The sequence below is a fragment of the Mesoplodon bidens genome (genome assembly GCF_964165515.1).
Source record: "Mesoplodon bidens genome assembly, chromosome: 9".
NCBI classification, from domain to species: Eukaryota; Metazoa; Chordata; class Mammalia; order Artiodactyla; family Ziphiidae; genus Mesoplodon; species Mesoplodon bidens.
Window position 1 is genome coordinate 74,884,205 of NC_138166.1, and position 21,453 is coordinate 74,905,657.

Here is a 21,453-nt window from a genome sequence, read left to right on the forward strand (position 1 = left end):
CAGCTTTATGCAATTCAGATTTTCCATTAATATTGCTCTTTTTAAAATATAATTTCCCCCCAATGAAAATTAATGTCTTGAATATTATATCTGTTATAAAGTCATAAACTTACTGAGAAATATTTTTACCTTAAACATCTGAAAACAGTAAAAGTACCAAAATATATACTGTAATTTCCTAACACCCTTCCCCCAAAATCATATTTATGGATTGTCCTGACAAGTCTATGGCCATTAATTCAATGATCTATGCAACTTTCATGGTAACCTGACAATCAAGAGCATCAGGATAACATGATTAAAAAAGTAAAATAGCTTGGTCTGAAATACCTTTTTAAAGTTTCTAAAATTCTAAAGAATTTGAATGCCTCACAACACAAATCATTTCTAAATTTTAATAAAATTCAGGGCACAAATTAGGCATCTTGTATCTCAAAAAAAAATCACAATTTACATATTAAATTCAAAAATCTTTACTATACTGAGAAAGTACTTTCGACTTATTCTTGAAACAAAATGTACTTCTCCCAACTGAACACTGTTTACTAATTTAGATTTTGACTTTTAATTTAGGAATAAGTTTATCTTATAATATGAAGTAAAAATAAAAGTTTCACATTCTCTCTCCTTCCCAATTTCTTTCTGGGGCACTAGCCAGTCACTAAATTATATTCTACTGTTAAAGGAAAAGGTAACTAAAGGACACATCTGGACCCAAGTAAATATTTCACTAGTTTCACCAGTTCCAACTAATGCCCCCAAGGGAATAGTCAATCAGTAAATCACCACAGTGAGTCTATCACAGCTATGACAGGTATATGAAAATGACATTATTACCTACTCCTAAAAATGTAATGATCTAAACAAATCAACCACAATTCTCAATTTTAAAAAGGGACGAAAGGCTTTAAGAATCTCCAAACATGCCAAGTTCTGGCATGCCACATTTTCAACCTGAGAAGTCTCAATCTCTTTGGGCTTATTATTTGTTTGATTTCAGTCTATAAATAAAAGAGACTGGTACCGGCCAGTGGTCCTTCACAGGGGCAGTACCCTAGATGTCTTGGAAATAAGCAAGAACAATTAGTTTTCACAGTGACTGGCACTTAGGGAGCAGGGCTAGGGGTTTGCTACACATTCAGGAACTGTCCCAAGTCCCCAGAATTTTCAAATGTCCCTCAGCTCATTCCTTTCATTAGAGCCTTCAGTATGACTATCTGAGCCTAAAGAGTAACTTCTTTCCACACATAAACAAGTTGTTTTAATTCAGTTTTAATGAACACTAAATTTTTCAGCCATTCAACTGTCATGTAAATGTCTGCTTTTGTTGGGAACTTTACCAAGTGTCATTCACCATTTCAGAAAAATCACCTCACCAATAGTAAATCTGCTCCCTGTATCCAAGTCAATGACATGGCATGTGTGGATCAGGATTCTTTTCAACAATTGCACTCATGTCAATGTTATGAGAATAGGTGGGAACAGCCATCTATTTTATCATGTCTTCCACTATAGTCATGCCTGAGCAGTTATATGTTGAAACACCTAATATTTTATTATAAATTACTCTCCTGTTACTTTTTATCACAATTAGGGCAATGTATTAGTTATTTTTAACATAGCCTACTTACATATGCAATTTTCCATAATTTCATTTCAGCGTAGTAAAAGGGTAATACAAAGTATTTTATGAAAATGAAAACCTAGGTCTGACAGATATGCAAATCCTGACCTAGAATATCACCTAAGGCTCCTTGCAGCTCCAACATGCTTTGATTCTATGAAAAACTTTCAGTTCGGCAAGCCCTGATCATTAGCAAGCCTTTACCTCTGCTCAAGTTTGAAAGTATCACAATTAAGTAAAAATGGGAAATACATGTGGTTGCTAAGGTGATACATAAAAACACAGACTCTGCTAAATGCTCCAACATTTGTGTGAGCAGAGGGAAATGCCACGGTGCTGATGCCTTTTACAGGTGAATAGAGAGGGACAGAGAAATACCTAAGGGAGAACTGAAGCCCTCACATCTCTTTGGTCTCAAGAAGCTACACTACCGGCCTCACAGGTGACTGTTGCCTTGTTCTCTCCTTGGGCTGAGGGTCTCAGATCTGAGTGATGCACTGCCTTAGCCTGTCTCCCCCAAAGTTCATTCAAGAAAATATACACTGGCAAACAGTGCAAATGTCCCAAAAGTGAAACAGGAAGAATTCCTCTATCAAACTGTGCACAAGTCTACTTAGCAATTCTTATCCTTCAAAAAGCAACACCCTCAATTCATCACTGGCATGGAGGTGGTATAATCACACTCCACTTTTTCTGAGGCCATCATTCTCTGTCATCAGATTGAAGAATAATTATTATCCCCACTATACCAATTTCGAGGTTGTGAAAATGTACTTAACTCATTATTTCAGGAACTGTTGCCCCTTGCCCCACTGGATTCTCAGCATGTCCACCATCTCCATTATGTCTGACCGTCCACCGTTATCTCTTTCCCCACCATATTAGCACCCATAGGGGCAACCTTGTTTTTATTGATACATTCCACAGAGTTTCACTTGTTAAAATAAACTCCCTAAGACAAAGTTTGAGGAAATATTCCCTGGTGAAAAAAATAAATCCATACTTCCTGTGTAATAAATATACCCCTCTTGGTCAAATGACCAAGAGTCAGGAAACACCTGATTACATACAAAGTATTAAATATAAAAGAGAAAAATAAAACCTTAAGTTTGGCTCACATACCAAAACAAGAGCAATCTTGGGAGTGACCAGTTAAGCTTTCCTTTTTTGTGTGTGTGGTACGCAGGCCTCTCACTGTTGTGGCCTCTCCCGACAGGCTCTGGAGGCGCAGGCTCAGCGGCCATGGCTCACAGGCCCAGCCGCTCTGTGGCATGTGGGATCCTCCCAGACCGGGGCACGAACCCACGTCCCCTGCATCGGCAGGCGGACTCTCAACCATTGCGCCACCAGGGAAGCCCTAACCTTTCTTGATGTAGAATTTTCTAACATAACTTTTAAGGAAACAAAACTTTACTAAGGTATTCTAATATACTGGAAGATAATTCTTTGCAAATTATGTAAAGTTAAAAACTACTGTAAGATCAGATGAAAAAAGTAATAAAACTATTTGAAGATACATTATGTACATATAAACATTTAGTTTTTAACTCAAGTCTCTGAAAATAAGAAATCATAATTTATACAGGAAGGAAAAAAACCTCTATTATCAGCAATTTCTTTTATAAATGATTCTCTTAGTTTTTCCTCACTGGCCTCACATATGTTTAGGATACCAAGCTACCAATTTTCTGAGAACTTATGTCTTTAACCAAATACATATGGGAAACATAAAAGGATTTCAGAAGCAACACAGCTTAATTCTCAAGTTCCTCAAATTAAACGGTTTAGAATCATTCCCCCTCCTTTCAATGACCATCTGACCTCAGTGTGCGTTTGGGCTTATCAAGGTTATGGGTTGGTATTTGGGGTAAGGGGCACATTTTAACCTGATGTAACATTTTAAATCTATATGACTCAAAAATTAAGAAGCAGCAGCTTCGCCACTGGCCACTTGAGAAAAGAAAATGATACAGAAATGGGACTCGGCCCTAGAAGGTTCTTACCCGCAGGGCCTCGATGACAAGGTCTCTGGCCTCCAGCTCCCCTTCCATCACGCTGAGGAGCATCCGAAGCTCTGATTTACTGAGGTTGTCCACATCAAAGTCTTTTTTCTGTAACACAAATTTTAAAAAATGAAAAAACTTCCTAAAGGTATGCAATGGACCATTTTTATCCCAGTGGCTCAGCAAACCCGAGGGGCCCCGTTTGGCAGCAATCCACGGTCTGACCTTCTAGGAGGAGAGGTAAAAACCACAGTGTGAATATCCCAAATATCTCCACTAAGGAGATCTATTTTCCCAGCCTGCCTACCCACCTGGCTTCAGGATCTCTTCAAATTATACTGTGCAATACAAATTTTAAGTCCCTGGAGTTTGTATCAAAACAGGCCCAGTGTGTGTTGGGGAGAAGTTGCGAGGGTAGCAAAGAGAGCACGAACGTATTGCTCGAAGGGCCGCAACATAAAGGCTCCTGTGAGGTTATTATAAATTCCAAGACTTCCAATAATAACGGGTCATGTTTATAGAACACTCTGCAGCAGAGGCCACCAGCTAGCAGCCTACAGCCAAATCTGGCCCACAGATGTGTGTTACTTGGGCCACAAAGTGTTTTGTTTTATTCAGTCAGTGCTAAGAAAATCTAAAGATGTCACCCAAAGATCCAGACCGCTGGCTTCCCCTCAAAACTCAGATGACCGGGTAACCCCAGATTCACATTCCCACAGGGTAATAAGCCATAGAGCCAAGTAGCAGCTGCCCCTTTACAAGAAGCATGCTCTGTGCTACCCCCAACCAAACACACACACGCACATGTAGTGTGCTTCTAAGAGGCCTGGCCTGCCACCCACATGTAGTCATCTGGGCCTGTGGTCAGGCGAGTCTGGTTCCCAACTCTCTTGTCTCCAACTGTGCCCTCTTTCCTCACAACAACTTTTACAAGCAGGTCTCCTGATAGCCATCTTATAGATGAAGCTGAGAGATGACGGGTTAGCGTGCTCACAGCCGGGCCTGGGTGAGTCCACAGCCCCAGCTTTCTCTACAGCACACAGCCCACTTCTCCCTTCCGTGGAGACCCATTTGACAAACCCAGTCACCATCAGAGGGAGGGGAGCACACGTTCATCCCCAAACGTCTCAGGACACCCGACCTCAGAAGCCAGTCTTCAGGACGTTTCCGAACATGCCTTCGCATCTGCCTAGCACCCAGTGGTTTCCAAAGAACTCTCAAAGAACGAAATCTAACCTATAAGATAGATATCATCCCCTCTATTTTTCGGATTAGGAAACGACAACTCAGGAGTCAGATAATGCAGGCAGGTCACACAACCAGGAAACGGCAAAACTGCAACCAAGTACTGCGATTTGTCAGCACGGTGCCAACATTCTAGAGATAAAAACAGTGCTATTCTATCAATGATCCAATGAGAACTAGTTTAGCACCTATGTATCTGACACCGTACTATCATTGTGATGACACAGAAGTAAACATAGCAAAGCCTATAAACGATTCCAGGGACTTCCAAACAGGTATGGCCAGAACTGGTCACTTCTCAGTTTCCAAAGAACCTTCTAGAAGAAGATGATGGTATAAAGGGGAAAGAGACCAGAGCTAGCTGGCTCTCTAAAGAAAGATTTTAAAAGGATCTTCCTCTTAAAACTGTTTCTTTTTGCACATACATTCAACAGAGCAGTTATTTGTAAAGGCAGGGGCTAAGGATGGAAAAAAAGAAAAAAACCTACAGCAAGCCTACAGGATGGATAGTTCTGGGAGACCCTTGTTTGGAAGGTTAACTTATGGATGTTCTGTGAATAGTAAAGTCCAATATACTAGGGCTTAAATTCTGCTCCCATTCATACTTGTTTCACGTAAGTCTTATAACCCAGTTCTTTTCAAATCCAGGCATAAGAATCACCTGGAGATTAACAATCTGTTAACACAGATTGCTGGGCTCCCTCCTTGAAGTTTGATTCTGAGGTGGGGCTGTGAATTTGCCTTTCTGTGTGCTCCCGTTGCTGTTGGTGGTTCTGGTCCAAAGACGATAGTTGGAGAAGCATTCTGTAACTTATCTGAGTCTGTTTTCTCATCTATATAAAAGAAATCCCAACATCTATCCCACAAAGTTCTTGTGAGGATTAAACAAGAACTTATCAATGACATGCACCCCCATGTTCACAGCAGCACTATTCACAATAGCCAAGACATGGAAACAACCTAAATGTCCATCGACAGATGAATGGATAAAGATGTGGTACATACAAACAATGGAATGCTACTCAGCCATAAAAAAGAATGACAAAATGCCATTTGCAGCAACATGGATGCAACTAGAGATCATCATACTAAGTGAAGTCAGAAAGAGAAAGACAATATGATATCATTTATATGTGGAATCTAAAATATGACACAAATGAACCTATCTACGAAACAGAAACAGACTCACGGACACAGAGAACAGACGAGGTTGCCAAGGGCAAGTGGGTTGGGGGAGGGATGGAGTGAGGTTTTGGGATTAGCAGATGTGGGCTATTATATATAGAATGAATAAACAACAAGGTCCTACTGTATGTGTATAGCTCAGAGAACTATATTCTGTATCTTATGAAAAACCATAATGGAAAAGAATATAACAAAAGAATTTATATACATATATATGTACATATATATGTATGTATGTATAACTGAATCACTTTGCTGTATAGCAGAAATTAACATAACACTGTAAATCAACTATACTTCGATTTAAAAAAAAGAACATGTCAATGAAGTGCTAAATAAAGGCAGGTGACTGTTATTATTAAAGCTGAGAGCACCCAGATGTTTTATGTAGGGAGGAGGGCTATTGGCTATGAGCCTATTTCTTTGAAAATCTATCAGCCCAAGTCCAATAAACTCAGTTTACTGACTATGATGAAAGACTCTTTTATCCTGGTTTTTCCCACTGAGATGGGAGAGTTAGCTGCAATTCTTATGTGCATTAGATGGTAACATTTTATTAATGCTGCTGCTGGTGGTTCTAAAGATTTTAATTAATTGTACATTTTACTGTCCTTGTTTCCCTGAAGCTTCATAAGCAAAGCACTCCATTTTAAAAACTAATAAATTATGAAAGACATTGCCAAGATTCTGATTCACATTAGAGTCAGGAGAGCTTGCCCTGGTTCCATCATCATCAACATCACAACATGTGACCTGCAACCAACACTTCTATTTTTTAATATATCACCGTCAATAAAAAGGAAAATTCATTAAAGAAACACTGTTACAGGGATTCTTGCTAAACCATAAATTATGTTACAGAGAATGTTAAAAAAAATCTGTCTCCCGTCAAAATATATTAAGTGATGTATTATTTTAAACATAGAGTGCATCTGTCTGCCTGCTTCTCTCTCCCCTACGTCTCACCCCCACTTCCTCACTAAAGACACTTCTAATCCTGGCCTTCAATCATAAAAATATTATAAGAATATTTTCAAAGGGTCATCCTCCAATACTTGATCTTTTCATCCCCTATTCTGGTAAACCAGGATAAAAGAAAGTACATGAATTATGTTGCAGGTCTTAGGACTCTGAGTATTTTACAAATAAATTCAAAACATTTTGGTATTTTTGGAAAATTAAGACGCTCAGAAGCAAAAATCCCATTAAAAAACTCTATTATTGTTTCATAGTAGGTGTCATTTATCTGACCTGACACACTTATAGTACAAAAGTACTTAGATATAGAAAATGCCATTATTAAAGTTTCTTGGTTTAAGAGCAAAATAATTACTCTAACTTGTATAATTTTTAAACCACCTCGAGGTAAAATTGACATAGAAATGCTGTACATATTTAATGTATACAATGTGATGAGTTTGAAGATAAGTATAGGGCTTCCCTGGTGGCGCAGTTGTTGAGAGTCCGCCTGCTGATGCAGGGGACACGGGTTCGTGCCCCGGACCGGGAAGATCCCACATGCTGTGGAGCGGTTGGGCCCGTGAGCCATGGCCACTGAGCCTGCGCATCTGGGGACTGTGCTCCGCAACGGGAGAGTCCACAGCAGTGAGAGGCCCGCGTACCGCAAAAAAAAAAAAAAAAAAAAAAAGATAAGTATATACCCAGGAAAGCTTCACCACAATCTATGCCATAAACAAATCCATCACCTACAAAAGTTTCCTCTCATCCTCTCATTTTTTTGTGATAAATCATGTAATATTTTAAAAGACTAACTTGATAACCTAATTTTCAAAAGAAGAGACAAGACTATATAGATCTAAATGCCACACTCACATAAAAAATTAGGATCTCCATAAAGGCACCTAAGCAAACATGATACCCATGCCCCCCCACCCCCCCAAAAAACAAAGCAGACATGTTCAGAGACTAAGCTTTATTACTACTGCAACAGCTTTTCCTAATTAACAGGGAAAAATCCAAATCTCATTTTTTAGTGATAGCAAGGCACTCAGAAAGTAAAGGGAAAAAAAGAAACTGGTAGATTTCAGCTCCACAGGCCACTCCTCTGCCTGTCATGTTTGATGTCTGCCAGGAAAAGTACTCTAGGAAAAGCACTTCTTAACACCTATTTTTAAAAATCTGGCACAGGCAGCTTAAACTAATGCAGAGTCTGGCCATCAGATAGAAAGACTTCTTTGGGGCATATATACTTGAAAGAGGAGAGACAACCTCAAACTCTTCCTGTTCAACACAGCAGTCTGCAACAGCTATGAATTATGTGGAGCAGGTGTGGGGATGGCATTCTTCTGGATATTCTCCTATAGGCTCAGAGAGAGGGAGGGAAAGGGAGGAAGATGACAAAATAGAACCTGGCTGAACTGTCATCTTAAATTGCCAGAACTGAACATAGGCCAATACCAAGTTTCCTCCACTATCACTCCCTCCCCACTCTTCCTGAAAGAAACAAATCTAAAATACCTGGTTTATGTAAGGAATTCGACAGTCACAGCCAAAAAGTACCAGAAGACCCTTACCTGTATCCTTTAGGAAGTAATGGGGTGAGCACATTGATGGGTACCATAAAAGCCTTCAGGAGTTATTATGAGTCACAGTGGCAGAAGTGTCCCTCAGATCTTTGCCCAAACACATCAGCTATGGTGAAAATCTAGTGACCAGACACAAAGCCAAACGTGTTCTCTGGCTTCTCCCACAGACACCAAGAGCATCTCCTCCAGTTTCAAATCTAGTGGGTTGTGCCTACATTTGATCAAGGAATTTACAAGGGAGGGAGGAGGGGTACCTAAGAAAGCAGATGGACTGCAAGAACCTTATTTCATCTCTCTGGATCTCAGGTTTCTCAGCAGTAAAAAGAGAATGTTGTACTAAGTGATCTTTAAAATCTCTTCCAGACACCAAATGTCCTGATTTCACATACCATCAGAGTAACTGGATTACTGGACTGAGGAAATTTAGGTCATTCGTTGAAGCCTTTGAGAAATATTTGAAGAAAATTGATTTTGCCTCTTTACTCAGAAGTAACAGAAATGTATTTTCCTCCCAGTTTAATAGTGGGTACTAATAATTAATAACGCATTTAGAACTTTCTGTGTAAGCAATATTTATGCTTTGGGAATGAATAAAAAAGGCTGTAAGGAAGGGAAAAGCAATGAAACTCATCTTGAGATTAAGGAGAAAAAGCAAAATTTGAACACTATCATTAACATGAAAAAATTAAAAAGAACCCTTACGGTATTTTTAAAATGTGAATTTGGCCAGTTATAAGGATTTTCACGATGAAAAGCATGTATTTCCATGGTCTAAAACTATTTCAAATCTCTGCAGTTACGTCTTGCTTTGAGATTATTCCTCCTGCTTTGTCTCTACAGGGAGGTAAGAGTTTTCCTGACCAGGGCTGCATACCTCTAATTTCGTTCTTCCTAATCCTCCTTTCTCCTCTAATTCATCTGAATCCCATTTTCTTCAGGACACAGCTCGAATCCCACTTCCTTATGTCTTTCCAGACACATAAATCTCTCATTTTCTCAATTCAGTCTTAGAGTCGTTTCTATTCGTTGATTTACAATTAATCATGCCCTGCCTTGTGTATTTCCTCACTATATTAAACTTACTTATCCATATTTACTCTATTTTCTCACCTCTACTAGAAGTGTCAGGACAGCAAGAGTATTACATCTTTACATGATTTTACCTAACATATATGCCTCCTGCTTTTGGTGTGAAAATGCCTCTTTCACTCAGTATAACAACACAAACCATGTAAATGATGTGTAAAGGGATATACTAGTCTTACTAAGATACAATGTCACGGCCCACTCTAGGGGCAACTAAGTAACTGATCAATCATTTTCATTCATTTTTCAAAAACCATTTACAGTAACCTAAAGTAGGGCAACTTGGCGTGTGCCTTTCAAACCACATGCTGAGAACTTAGGATCAACTCTCCATGGCCATGCACCTCAAATCAACCATGCCACCCCCACCCGGGGTCTGCCATGCAAGACAAGCAACTCAGTGTATTAGAAGGAAGTAAAACCAACAAGTAAACAGACTGTCAGGAAGGAAACCTGGTAATAGATGTAATTAATTTCCAGTTCGAGAAAATGGGAATGAAAAGCACAAACGCGGCTCAGTTAGGGGCGGCAGCCTCTGGTAATTAAGTGCAGCTACCTCCCTTTTCCTCCTTTTAGATCTCCTCCCAGCCTCCATTTTTACTTTGGAAAAAAACAAAGGACCACATCTCAGATAAAGCAAATGCCTATTTCCATCGTAACTCAGTTTTTCAACGTTAACAACACCCCTATGTGGGACATGGATCATTTTCACGTGTGAGCTGGCACCCAGATCCAGTAATTGTCCTTTAAGGAGCTTAGAATGCATTGAAGACCGTCACTTCAATTATCTGCAGGTGGCAAAGGTCAGCACGCTGATTTTCAAGTGAAGAGCTGAGACGTGAGCGACTAAATGATCTTACATTTACAAGGTCCTTCTTTAGAAGAACGCAGGCCTTTGGCATTACCTTGTTGCCTTTTCAATGAAATATAAACATGTAAAAACCAAACCATTTGCAAACAAGTGTCCATTCCACATAACAATGTTGGCTCTACTGCAATTACTATAATAACATTTTAAATCCATGTTCAACCTATTTGGTTATTTACTAACAATTTATTCCAAGACAGCAATTTTTTTTTCTTAAACCAGGATTTCTACATGGATGGCACTACACTGTGCACAGCGTTAATAATATGATCTCATTATTTTGTGCAAGTTATTTTAACAAACTAAAAATTTTAAAATCCTCTGCTTTCAATGTCATCATTAATCATCATCTCTCTTGTAACTGTTCTCCATTTCTTTACCTAATCATCAAAGACAAGTTTCCTTTTTCCCTGTTATATTAGTCCTGCAAAGGAGCTCCAACTGAGAAGAATACAATCAGGTGCATTCAAATAAAGCCTCCTCCTAAAGCAATAATCAGACGGTGCTTAGGTGGTAAAGTAAGCAGGGGAAGAAGGGAGAGAAACTGTCCATCCTTCCTGGGCACCTTCAGAGCTGAAATCTAGTCCCACATTTCTAGACACGTGCAGACGATTGCAAACCTCCTTCCTGCCCAATCTTTCCTTCGACTTCCTTTTCCTGTTTCCAAACCTCCCTGCATCTCCCTCTTGATCCCCTCTCAACCATCCCCTCCTCCACACCCCAGTGGGTGATTTGGCCTTGACTCTATTGTTAGAAGAATTCGGGATGGGAGGGGTGCAATTTCCATCCCTCCGCCTCCGCATCCCCAGCCTCAACCATTGTTTTGAAGAGGGAAAATTTAAAGGGAAAACTAACCATGTTGGAAATTAAGTTAAAATTAAAAAAAAAAAAAGAAAATCTGTGAAGTATCTGAAATATCATTGAGAAAAGCAGCTTAGAAGGGGACAATATAAAAATGAAAACCCAAAACCATAAGAATCAGGGTCATTGCTCTCAAACAAGAAGAGCCCTCTAACATCTGTAACGTTAATTCTACAAACTGCAGGACAACAGTTTCATCACAATCTAGTAACACATGAAGTAAAATTTCTAGTTAGCCAATCAACATTAAGAATTATGACACAGCCTCTTGGTGAGTGTTCATTTTCTTCATTCAATAAATACTGGTGGAACATCTACAATGTGCCTGGAACTGTGCTAAGAAACCTTAGCTTTTACAAATGAAACCCACACTGCTCTTCTTGAGAGATGAGGCTGCTCTCTCCCAGCCAGGGCCTTGCTGTGCATATGATCAACAGCAGATATTTGTAAATGGCTAAGCACTAAGTCTGTGAACCATTTTCTCACCTCATAAAGTTATGTGAAACACAAGAGGATAAAACCAACTGGCAGTCTAGCCTAGGCATGTATTCAATCATAGAGGAGGGCAAATATTTTTCTCTAAACAAAATTGCTCCTGTGGGAAATATAACAGTGATGGCAACAATAATAAAGTCCAAAAAACAGATGCAAACATAAATATATAACCTATTTAAGAATAAACAAAGTAAGGAGCATCATGATAAACTCTGTTATATTCTGATCTTTGGGGAATATTTTTGTCTATTTCTTCAAATTTTAAGCAGTTTTTCTAAAGCACATACTTGAGACTGAAACTTCTATGCTCATCTTTGCCCCAGGCCCCCTCTCAAGGTACCCTCGAAACCCGCCACACTTGTACACAGACAGCTACCTGCAGTCTCCCTGGCCAAGTCCTCCATCTTTCTGTGGAATGTTTCCAGATCTTTCCACGAGGAATCCTGCCTGTGACTCTTCTTCTCCAGATTCCTAATGCAAATTTTTCGTGCCTCTCATGACACCATGGTCTTTGATTTGATTCCTTGGTGCATGTGAGGTTCTAGCACTGAAATGTTTTACTTTCGGACAGCAAAGATGTTACAATGTCTCTTCAGTATGTATTTGGTAATGTGTGTTAAATCTACAATATTTCTTACCTAAATTATACTGTGAAACTTTCAATACTCTATAGCTGCCACTTAACTGTAATTTAATTTTTTAAAGAAAGCTTAGCAAAATTGGCTAAAAAGTTTCTTTTTATTGCATTTACGTTCAGTACTGTCACCTGGAAACACAATTTTCAAGGTGCCAGCTGCTAATTTGTTTAACATCACTATTGTGCATTTTTAACAAAATAATTGGCCAAGTTCTTTCTTGTCACTATCACCATGACAACAAAATTTATATCTACTTTTTGTATATTAGTTGCTCCAGAAAAGCCTAGAATGACAAAAATGTTGGTCAGCTTCCCAAACATAGTTCTAAAAAGATCTACATTTTCCTTTCACTCTTAAATTCTTTGGTGACAATAAAAAGCTGGAAGATTTCTGTTTTCCATAGTGCCTTATCCATTAGGAGTTATTTTCAGAGTAGAAATAGCAATATAGTCTAAGAGTCATCACATTTGGCTAAGGCGCTGAAAATAACCCAGGTCTCCGGCATGGTTCACAGCAAAGACTATTAATATGACCCTATTGAATAATGTAGCTGTTACCTTAGCCTTATACTCGGGATGCTTTCAGGATTTAAGCAGCTAAGAACAAGGACCACAAACTAAATTTAAAGCACTCCACTGAAAATCATATTAAGCTGAAAACTATAAATTAAACTTGTCTCTAAGCAACAATCTAAATAGTCAAAACTTAGTGAAAACATTCACTTTCGAAAATAGCCTACTGCTCTGGGATTCCATTGACTCATTACTGCCAAATATACATATAAAATGCATAATACGTAAACCAACTTGAAATGAAATAAATTTCTAAAATTCAAAAAAGAATTATCCACTAAAAAATTAAGTCCTCGGCTGCCATAAACTCAAAATGCATCAACACGCCTTTAAATTTTAATCATTAGATAAGAGGCAGTTATAATGACAAATATTCTTCAAACTAGCTTTTCTTTAATTAAAAAATCAGTCTAGGGGGCTTCCCTGGTGGCGCAGTGGTTGAGAGTCCGCCTGCCGATACAGGGGACACGGGTTCGTGCCCCGGTCCGGAAAGATCCCACATGCCGCGGAGCGGCTGGGCCCGTGAGCCATGGCCGCTGAGCCTGTGCGTCCGGAGCCTGTGCTCCGCAACGGGAGAGGCCACAACAGTGAGAGGCCCGCGTACCGCAGGAAAAAAAAAAATCAGTCTATAGGTCAAGTAGCTGATAATATAGGCACACCGTACTTTATTAAGTGAAAAGTTAAATGTCCAGTTTACTGCAAAAGAAGCCATCATTAAAATTTCACTAAAGTACCAAACATTTTTAAAATACTAGATTAAGAATTCTTATTGCATCTCCTCAGAACCCTATAGGATTTTATGGAAATAACAAAGGAGTTTCACTTTCACAGTTTTTTCATGGCTGTTCAAATCAACCAGGGTGAAATGATCAAACTTCTACCTATAAGCAGTTAAAAATCAGGCTCCTGAACATTTTAAACAGCAGAAAGGGAACACTGAACTTGTTAACACAAAAATCTGCCTAGTGTCTAAGGCTCTGTTTATAATCTAACCAAATAAAACTATAGGTCAGCTACAGAGCATAACTCAGCTGTTTTTGTTTAATTGTCAGGTGATTAAAATACTGAGGGTAATAGAAAAATCCATTTTAAGTCAATTAAGCAAACAAATTCAACCTGCCTGGGAAACAAGAAACACACCCCTCTTTCTTTTCTCTCTCACTCCCCTCCCCTTACCATCTCTTGGGGATGAAGGTACCCAATCACTTCAACTTCTCGGAGAGGTTTGTTGTCTTAATAGCTAGCGTCTTTTGCTTCACCCAGGGGAACCGATTTCCTGCATCACAAGTAGGCAGGTTTCATACGAAATCTTAAGATCACATTTTCTACGTAAAGAATGAAAAATCTATTTTCCTAAAAGTTTCAAATCAAAACTTGCCAGTTTCACAAGTGGAAATCAGCAGCCCTCCGCCTCCGCGTTTCCTTCTCTCCCCGTTTCTCTCTTTCCTTCCCAGGCTCAGCTCCTCTCATGCCCAAGTAGCCTTCCTCCACATCTCTCCTCTACCTCTCCAGAAAGCCCTACCTCCAAACGGAAGGGGAGAAAGTTCAAGCAGCCCTGGCTATTCACACCTGGCCCTGCCCTCAGCTGCTCCTTCACAGACTCTGGTCAGGTCATGAGTGGGAGAAACGGAGGGGCGTCCACGCTCGGCTCACTGCATCCTACTCGGAATCTCCTGGGGGAGCAGCAGAATCGCGCCTAGGGTGGGAGGCGCTCCCAGAGCTACCTTTCTTTGCAGATTCTTGCAGCTCCTACCAAGCTGCTTCCCAAACCCCAAAAACATATTTCCACGCAGAAAATGTGGGACCAGCCTTCCCCTAAGGTACGGGCTGGAAACCAACCGTTGAGCCTCTGGGCACGGGGAGATTCTGGGGGTGAAAGTAGGGACCAGCGATGGATGGAAGCTCATTTGGCTTCTAGACCCCAGAGAAGAAACACACTGTGTTGATACCAGGTGTTGAACCTCCACCTCGCCCGGGCATCGTCTCGGGAAGAACGAGGACACCTCCTCCGCCCCAACCCCAAATCCCATCACCAAGTGATGGGGTAGCAGGCAGCTGGGACCCAAAGCGCCGGCGCTCAGCGGCAGCAGCGCCTACAGCTGGGAATGGGGCCTCTCCCAAGGGGTCTCAGGCACACGAGTGAATACACACACACGCACACACACAATGGGCATCCCCACACCTGCTCGGCGCCAACCCGCCTCCCCCTCGCTGCTCTCCAGGTCCGCTGAGAGGTGCCAGGCACCCTCAAGACATGCGCCCACAGCCACGCGCGCAGCGAGAGGCCAACAATGGGGGGGGGGGTGTCCAGTTCGCCGGGAAACACACCCCAGCCCTCACCCCTGGCCAAACCCGACCGAAGCAGAGGGAGTGGGTACAGAGGCCACACGTAGGGAGCCCCAAGAACCGGGCGGACCGGGGCTGCTTCCCGCGAGGCTCGGAAAGGACAGGCGGGATCCCCAACGCAGGCGGCCGCCTCGCCCCGGCCTCGGGGGATGAGGCACCCCGAGGAGGGGGCACCCCGAGGAGAGCGCACCCGGAAGAGCCCGGGCTGGCAGAGCGCCCCAGGGGCTCCCACCCCGTAACCCCGCGCCCACCCTGGGACCTCGGTTACCGCCGCCTCCGCCGGGGCCCTCGCCGCCTCCTCTGCGGCGCGGGAGAAGTCGGGCTCGCAGCTCGCGCCGTCCGTCGCCATCTTCCTGCTCTAGCGGATCCGAATGCGAGCTCGGAGCGGCAGCTCCGGGTTCAGCCCTCCCGGCGGCGGGCGGCGCTTAACCCGCGGCGGTCCGGGGACGCGGGCGCTCGCAGCCGGGCCGCCGCCGCCGCCGCCGCCGCCGCCGCCGCGCTCCCTCCGCCCCCTCGCCACCCCCCCCACCCCCTCCGCCTTAACCCGCTGCGCGCCGGTGCGCCGCCCGCCGAGTCCTGGTCCCCGCCCGGGGCTGCCAGCCATCAGCCGGCTCCTTGAGGTGAGCGAACTGGGCACGTGCCCAGGCCGGGTTAAGGCCCGGAGCGCAGAGGGCAGAATCAAAGTTCCAGGGCGAGGCGAAGGGAAGAAGGCGCCCAAGAGCTGATTCGCCTGACACGGCCCCACCGAGCCGGCGGGGCAACGACGGACCGATTAAATGTCCGGCCTCCCTAATCCGAATTCTCTGTTAGAGCCAGGAAAGTCCTTCACTTCAGCCCCCTCTCTAGCCCACCTCTAGAAAGCACAGAAGGCACCCTTTGCTTTTTTCTTAAAAAAAAAAAAAAGAAAAAGAAAAAAAATTTTTTTACATCCAACACTGCCGCCAGGGCGTTTTTACCCATTTGGTGTATATGCCTGCCTTTGTTTGATTCTCCTTCTCCCAAAACCATCAACTTCCAGATCAAAATACGTGCTGCTACCCTTTATTACGTTACACCCGGCCCCTCAGCCCTACCTTTCTATACAATCTCTTTTCAAGAAAGGTGAAGTAAGGCACTTTTTTGTTCTTTACCGCAAAACTGAATGATTTTCTGAAGGGCTAACCAAGAAGTGTTAAGTGTCACCGCTTGTAAAAGAAAGCTTTCTACTTTTAAGAGAATTTGAAAGAATTACTCCCATGTGGTGGGGACACACACACCAAAAAACAAAAAGAAAAAAACTTGCCTAAAAATTGATTTTATGGGAATTATAGGTCTCAGAAGGTATCTCATGACATGAGTGAGTTAGGCTCAAGCTCTTAATTTTCCCTTCCCACATCGGATTCAGTTCCTACCCTTTCCTGCCAATTCCTAGGATGTGAAAATCTATCACCTTATCAAGACCGTATGGTACATGCCTTCCCAAATCACCAGATCCCAAAAATGTGTTGAAAGCACAAAATCAAATGGAGGCATTCAAGCTGTGTCTCAAAGAAGTAAAAGCAAACCATAACCAAATCCTGGACTTGAATTTCTGGAAGATGAATGTTTAGTCTGAGGGTTACAGATCAGAGTTCATTCTTTAAAATGGCAGACTCCTAATGAAAGGTTTCGGCACTTTAATTGCTTCACTTTCCAAGTTGGATCTAAATATGACACAAAAGGGGGCAGAGAAAAATCTTTTCTGCCAAGGCCCTGAAGCGGCGGGGGGGGGGGGAGATCAATACAATGTAAAAAGTTCCCTTCCAGAAAAGGTCTACATCAGGAAAGAAGTTTCACCTGGAACCCTGGGGTTAAGGGTCAAAGGTTTAGAAATCACCTCCAGGGTATCGTATAACCAGAGGTGCTCATTTATTTTTCTTTGGCTTCACTCTGATAGCTACTCCCTCTCTTAGCCCTATGTTTTCCATCCCTGTTCATTGTACCACTTTCTTTTATCAAATATTCTCTCTGAAATTGCTCAATATTAGAATAACTAGATTCCTTATAAGATGAAAGAATAGCATTTGACAGTAAAACTTAGGTGCTGAACTGATAGTAAAAATTTGAAGTTGAAACCTAAAAGCATTCCTTGTTCTTTTCAAAATGCATTTTCACATCACAAGGTAATACATTTTCTTGATACTGATATTTGATACTGATGTTGAATTACTACCCAAGAAATTAACCAGCCCACTTCTGGGGGGCAAAAAATAAAAAAGAATAAAAGAATAAACTTCACTTGGGAGTTAAGAACTGGGAATATGACATGACAGTATTTCTGGGAAGCAAATCCCATTCACTTTATACATGCAGCTCAATTTTAAAAAATCGTCATTGGGAAGAAATGGCTTCTATTAGTCTAAATAAAATTAAAGCAGAATCACATCACAAAGGAATCAATCCCTGAGTGGTTTCTTCCCTCTCACCTTTTTTTTTTTTTAATGAAAAATAAACAGGTTAAGAAAAAAAAAGGAAGAAATCACAGGACAGCACATTTTCTAACTGCCAAAGTCTAGGACCTTGGAAGGAAAACAAACAGCATTTTGTCTCTACCTTAAAGCTGCCACTGCCCACAGCTGAGGGCTGAAGGAATATCCCACCCTACTGCACAGAAGTAGAACACGAGGAGTTAACGGCCTCACCAGCTGCCTGGCCCAGGCTGCTTCTCCACCTGGAGGACACTTGCTGGATTGTTTTTCTTTTTTTTACTCTCCTGAGAATTAGCCTCTGTTGAGATTGCAAATTAACTCTTTCTGAAAGACTTCCTTTGCACAAAGACAGGCTCTATTAGCATCAAACCAAAATAGATCTGAAAGGGTAGTGACTTGATGGCTCTAGAAATTAAATCTTTTGAAACTTCATAAACGGCTGAAAAAAAAAAGACATCCCAGGGTTAGAGTGAAAATTTCTGGAAGGTGGGGAAAAGAAGAGAGATGGAAGTATACACAGGAAGAAACTAATATATATAACAAAATGAATCATGATCGTTAATCAGTAAATTTCTTTCATCATTAAAATGGAAGGAGAGACGGCCTTCCCTGGTGATCCAGTGGTTAAGACTCGGCGCTTCCACTGTAGGGGGAATGGGTTCGATCCCTGGTCTGGGAACTAAGATCCTGCATGCTGCACGGTGTGGCCAAAAAAAAAAAAAATGGAAGGAGAGATACTGAATATTTTACGAACAGAGAAAACTATTGGTTTCATTATTTTCTGAATCCTGGAATAGAGGTATTTGTACTGAGCCATAGCACACTCTTCAAGATTCTCTTTTAAGACCAATGAAATGGGTTTCTGCAGCTAGAAATGCAAACTTAGCTTGGGGAGCCAAGTGGTTTTCTGATTAAACCATGGCCTCGACCTCATTAGCCACATCCTCCAACCCGCTAAACCAAAAACCCAAAGAGTTATACACAATGATGCAATGGGACGCTTCATCTTTTCACATGGAAGGAACTTACACATATCCTAAAACAGTTTCCCCGGTAGAATAAGAGAATTCTTTATTTCAGTCAATGACAACATTTATGTTAACTCCAAAGAGCAAACCATATGTTATCGTGCCTAAGTATTGCCAAATGACAAAATTACTGAGTAGCAAATCATTTCTGACTCTATCCACAAGCCTACAGTTATACAATTTAAATATTCCAGACCATGCTTATCCCTGCCTACACCACAGTGACCAACCTGGGAAGCCCCAAATCTTGACATAAGGAACTCTAACAAAAGAGCACAGATGAGCTTTGAGTGCCCTGTATCTATCACATGTTTTTGAAACCAAGACATTGCCAGAAATGAGTTTTTATATGACCTAACTACATTCCCTCTTAGTCAACTTGTCATTATCTGCATGTGCTTAGGCTCTTTGTGGATTTCACTCAGTAAATTTAATCCTAATCTAGTTAGCCACTCTTGTCAACAGCCTATGGTTTTGGAAGGCCTCCTCCACCAACTGCAGTTGGTGTGTGCCAAGGGAATGCAAGCGAATTTTACCTAAACAAAAGTAAGACCTAATTAGAAAATTAAATCTGCCAGGTAGAAGCAAGCCAAAACTAAACATAAATATATTATTATAATCACTCCCAGCCCCTTTTACCACCACCTCTAGCTGGGAATTGCATTTGGTCATTCAATGCTAAAGGAATGTCCAAATATAAAATATTTTTGAAGAGTTAAAGGTTCAGGAAGAACATTATTCCCCAGTTTGGTCACTCTAAGAACAGAAACTAGGGCTAATACAGAACAACGAAGCAGTGTTGCTTCAGTTCTATTTAATGTTTTTAAAATCTTAAACCATTACTTGCTGATTGGACTCTTATCTGCAGAAGTCATTACAAGAGTAAGTTTTACTGCAGAAGGATGTTTCAGTGCAAAACCATTACGGAAAAACAGTTTTAACAAAGAAATCTAGCCCGCTGCTGCCCCTCATCCACCTGGATTGGAAATGAATCTAAGTATTTCCATTTATTCAGCCTCTTTAGCAACCCCACAGGCCTGCAGTAGGTAGTTACCAGGCAACCACTAAAGAAGCGATGTTTATACCACTAGGCATTAATTATAGAGAACTTTATTTTTCTTAGAAAGTTTAAAAACTATATAAATAGGTTGTGAGATCAGACCCTTTTCTCCTCTGATGAGGAGTGTAGAACTAGCTATAAAATCAGAGCTGAGATTTTCTTTTCACTGTGGGCTATGTATTATTCAGTTCAAAAGGAAATGTAACATTTGAAGAATTGATAAGGAAACTAAAGATGATGACCTTAAATTCTGACAAATATGTAGATGGCATTTATGATCGACTTAGTGATGATTTACTTGTGATACAAAATGCAAGAGAAAAGCCATAAATGAATAGCTCGCCAATGTAAAGTTATGAAATAAATGATACATCAACATTTCCCAGACAATTATAATCAGTAGCCATATACCAAGTTAATGGAGTTTCAAATACCTTTGGGATTTTTGAGACATAAATTCCACCTTATACTGTCTAAAATCTCACTTGATGACAATAGTTTTTTGGTCTACATTTTTTGATTGTTTCAAATCAGTTGGACTTATTTAAAATTGCCTGGAAATGTGATGTCATTATTTGAAAAGACATACTCTAAATATATGAAGCAGATGTTATTCAATTAACCAACAAATACAAAATAAAATTTAAGTCATAACGAATAAAACAATGTCATAGCTAGACTTGAAGGCTTAGTTACATTTATGATTCAAGAATTTAAAGAAAAAAAGCATTGGTGTTGCTATTTTCATCCTAGGGAAAGTGAAGTCACCTGTAGAATAATAAAGAGAAATACTTCTGAAAAACCAGCATTAAGGTTTAAGTAGTCTGGAATTTTATTCTGACAATTAAAGAAATGTTTAACCACTGAGGCAGTTTTATGTTAGCAATACAATATTTTTTTCCTTATGGAAAACAGAAATAGGCACCTACTGGCCATTACTATCAGAGTCAACATCCCTTTATTATTACATCATCACTTAATTTTCATGAGTTATTACTTTGAGCATTAACAACTTCTTTGTTAAGAATCAATTCAGTTGGGATGTATTTTACTACTACTTGTCTTCCCTTCAGTATCTGCTAAGGACCTCACATTGTCAGCTTTCAGCCTCCAACTGCTGACCATTGACTATCCAAAAGACATGATGCTATCTGGGTCACAAGACACGTTTGCTTGACATTTTCTGCTTTGATCAGCCCTCCACCCTCACCCAATGTGGCCACAGATACCCATTGGAATAGCGGTGGGGAACCCCGTTCCCAAAATTTAAAATATGAGGAGTTGAACCGAATCTGCTCAAAACCCCTGGGCGTGAGCAGCGGGTAAAGGCACCCCATTTACAAATACCACACTGTATGGTCCTGTTTCCTCTACAGAATCATTTTTAGAGCCATAGAACCAAACAAAAACATAATCATAAATTCAAATGGGAGAGGTAAAGCAATAAAG

At 41.0% G+C, this 21,453-nt stretch overlaps 1 protein-coding gene across 3 annotated transcripts in view; it reads right to left on the bottom strand.

The window, feature by feature from the left end:
- The window catches only part of CTTNBP2 (cortactin binding protein 2), a 181,696-nt gene that overhangs the window by 144,822 nt on the left and 15,421 nt on the right, over positions 1 to 21,453 (bottom strand). Inside the window, exons 1-2 of one of the 3 annotated variants that reach the window (XM_081244581.1) lie at positions 15,738 to 15,903; positions 3,628 to 3,735 (exon numbers count right to left, since the gene is read on the bottom strand). In XM_081244581.1, the coding sequence (XP_081100707.1) occupies positions 3,628 to 3,735; positions 15,738 to 15,818 (189 nt within the window). In that variant the 5' untranslated portion in view covers positions 15,819 to 15,903. Of the gene's footprint in view, positions 1 to 3,627; positions 3,736 to 15,728; positions 15,904 to 21,453 lie in introns of those variants that run through there. The other 2 variants (XM_081244580.1, XM_081244582.1) reach the window with 2 other exon arrangements.